General features: G+C 39.1%; 1 protein-coding gene across 1 annotated transcript; it reads left to right on the top strand.

Annotated features, from left to right (window-relative positions):
- The first annotated feature begins 497 nt into the window (after positions 1-497).
- On the top strand, positions 498-1,695 carry LOC117366436 (olfactory receptor 10V1-like). The gene is made up of 2 exons (XM_033957773.1): positions 498-549; positions 737-1,695. Exons 1-2 carry the CDS (start codon positions 498-500, stop codon positions 1,693-1,695), a joined length of 1,011 nt encoding a protein of 336 aa, XP_033813664.1.
- The last annotated feature ends 1,040 nt before the right edge of the window (positions 1,696-2,735 follow it).

The raw sequence follows: 2,735 nt of genomic DNA, 5'->3' as shown, positions 1-2,735 counted from the left end.
CATTACTCAGAACTGCAGGCAATACAGTTCAGTGATTCATTTTCTTTAAAAAAAGGTTTTGCTTGCTTTTCTGAGTTTAGATTATATCTTTTTTTAAACAGTTTTTTTGTGTGTTTGTGTTTTTGTCTGTTGTTTTCCATGACTATGGGGTCCTTTTATCAAGCCGCGCTAGCGGGGTTAGTGTGTCGGACATTTCATCATGCGCTAACCCCCGCGGCCGGCTAAAAAAACTAACGCCTGCTCAATGCAGGTGTTAGCGGCTAGTGCGGCAGGCAGTTAACGTGCGGTATTACGCGTGTTAAACCCCTACCGCAGCTTGATGAAAGGACCCCTATGACTCTACTATTTCATGTGTTTGTTGTATAAGAATGGGATTGCATTACTATCTATCCATCTATCTAAATGCTCCTAAAATGCTTTTGTTTCCTATAGTCTTATCCAGCGTCTACTTCCATAAGAACTAAATTTTCAGAATGATTAGAGCTGCTAAACCTAGCATGAATTATCTCTTCCTGGACACATTAAAAAGCTTTATTCATTACTGGGCAAGTGGGCATACTCCATAGAATCTAACCTCTGAAAGAATCCAGGATACCCGCTCACTCTCTTAACTAGCTGTGGAAGACCAGGACTCAGAAAGCACTGCAGCCATCCATGACTGACACTTTAACTGGGACCGATATAAATTTTTAAGCATAAATATTTTCTTCTCTTTCTTGTGTCTTTTTTTTGGCAGATAATTATGCTGAACAAATGGAAAAAAACAACCAAAGCTCAGTAACAGAATTTGTGTTTCTGGCATTTGCAAACATCTCCAGGTGGAATGTTTTGCTCTTTATGGCTTTTCTTGTCTCTTACCTGATAGTTTTAGTGGAAAATGTTGCTTTATTGATTATCATAGGTTTTGATCATCGTCTGCATACTCCTATGTATTTCTTTCTCTGGAACATGTCATTCATAGAAACATGTTATACATTTGTGATCATCCCCAGATTCATGATCAGCTTGCTGACAAAGAATAATGCCATTTCCTTAACTGGATGTGCTACCCAGATGTTCTTTTATATTGGTCTGGGGGATGCTGAGGTTTTCCTTGTGGTGGTCATGGCTTACGATCGCTATGTAGCTGTAAGTAATCCTTTACGTTATAAAACCATCATGAGCGAGGTGGTTTGCCTCAAATTTCTTGTTGCTATTTTGGTGGTCAGTTTTCTGCTCTCTCTGCAACAAGTTATCTTAGTATTCCACTTGCCTTACTGTGGATCCAATGAGATCGATCACTTTTTCTGTGATGTCGCACAAATTTTAATTCTAGCTGCACCATGTGTCGACATGTTCTATGTCTACTGGATAGTGTTTAATATTTATGGTTTTATTTCATTTTCTGTCCCTATTGTATTAATACTTATTTCTTATATCTACATTATTGTGGCGATTCTGAAAATTCGCAACGCAGAAGGGAGGCGCAAAGCTTTTTCCTCTTGCTCCTCCCATCTTACTGTTGTTGTTCTAACTTATAGCTGCCTTATCTTTATCTACTTACGTCCAAAGTCCACCTATAGATGGGATAAAAATAAGGTTTTTTTTGTGATTTATACCTTTACTAGTGCTGTTTTAAACCCCCTGATCTATACTCTGAGAAACAAAGCTGTGAAAAGTGCCTTTAGGAAAGCAATTTTCAGAAGGACTGCATAGATATTTTGAGATAATCTGATAAATTAATAAGTACACATAGAGATATACATGTTGTGTTAATTGTCATGTAAGGCTCTATGGGTCAGATTCTGTTAACAATGCTGACATCTGTAGGTGCCTAGACGTGTCAATCACGTATTAGGCGTCACTAACAGAATTGCGCCTACATTGTAGATGTTTCCCTCACCTACATTGAGGCACCTAATATAGGCACCTACCAGTGCCTAACTTAACCCCGCCATCCATCCCTAACCACATCTACTTGATATTAGGGCCTTGGTGTAGGTGCCTACACCAGAAGTAAAGGCACCTAACACCCAATTGACCTTAATTCTTTTTGTTATTATGAGCTTGTTAAAGCTCATTAATGGCACCATTAACACTAATTTTGAAATTGATTTTTATTAATGTAGGTGCCTACATTGTAGGTGCTATTTATAGTACTTCCCCTATATGCATGTATCCCCTAGTTCTCTAATCTTGTGCACCCAATTTGATGCTCAGTATGCAAAGTGGCAAACGCTAGTCTAGACTAAGGGCAGTAGTGTACTTTTTGAGAATGGACATTTTGCCGCTGCCGACTGGGCGACTACGTCCAAATCGGACTTAGCTATTTCTTTTGATTATGTCCCTCCATGTGTATAACTCTTGATGGAGACGGTCCCAGCTTTGTTGGTTGGGCTGAGAACTTTTCATCAGCCCCTTGTATGTTTTGTTCTCCTTCAAAAATGATAGTACAGAGAAATATGGCCTCTAAGTGCTTTTAATTAGGAGCATTTAAATGAGTGGGATTCCAAAATAGCAGACATATACGTACATCTAAGTGCCAGCACTTCTACATCTATGCTCTGATATACCAACTTACCCATTTAAGTGCTGTCATTTGGATGTTTACATTTCTGCATTGCTTCCATTGATATGTTAGATGTTGACATACGCTCCCTGCTGCATATAGCCAGTACATACTGGCCCCCTCCCCCCAATTCTTGCATTTTCCTTTTTAAAATACTATTGGAACTGCGCATATTCCGATCTGGTCA

Source organism: Geotrypetes seraphini, chromosome 9 (assembly GCF_902459505.1).
Source record: "Geotrypetes seraphini chromosome 9, aGeoSer1.1, whole genome shotgun sequence".
Taxonomy (NCBI): domain Eukaryota; kingdom Metazoa; phylum Chordata; class Amphibia; order Gymnophiona; family Dermophiidae; genus Geotrypetes; species Geotrypetes seraphini.
This window is presented reverse-complemented; position numbering and strand designations above follow the sequence as displayed.

Coding starts and splice junctions, on each gene's coding strand:
- LOC117366436 (XM_033957773.1), top strand. CDS start 498: ATGAATTATCTCTTCCTGGACACATTAAAAAGCTTTATTCATTACTGG. Junction 550..736: donor CTTTATTCATTACTGGGCAA/GTGGGCATACTC, acceptor TTTTTTTGGCAG/ATAATTATGCTGAACAAATG.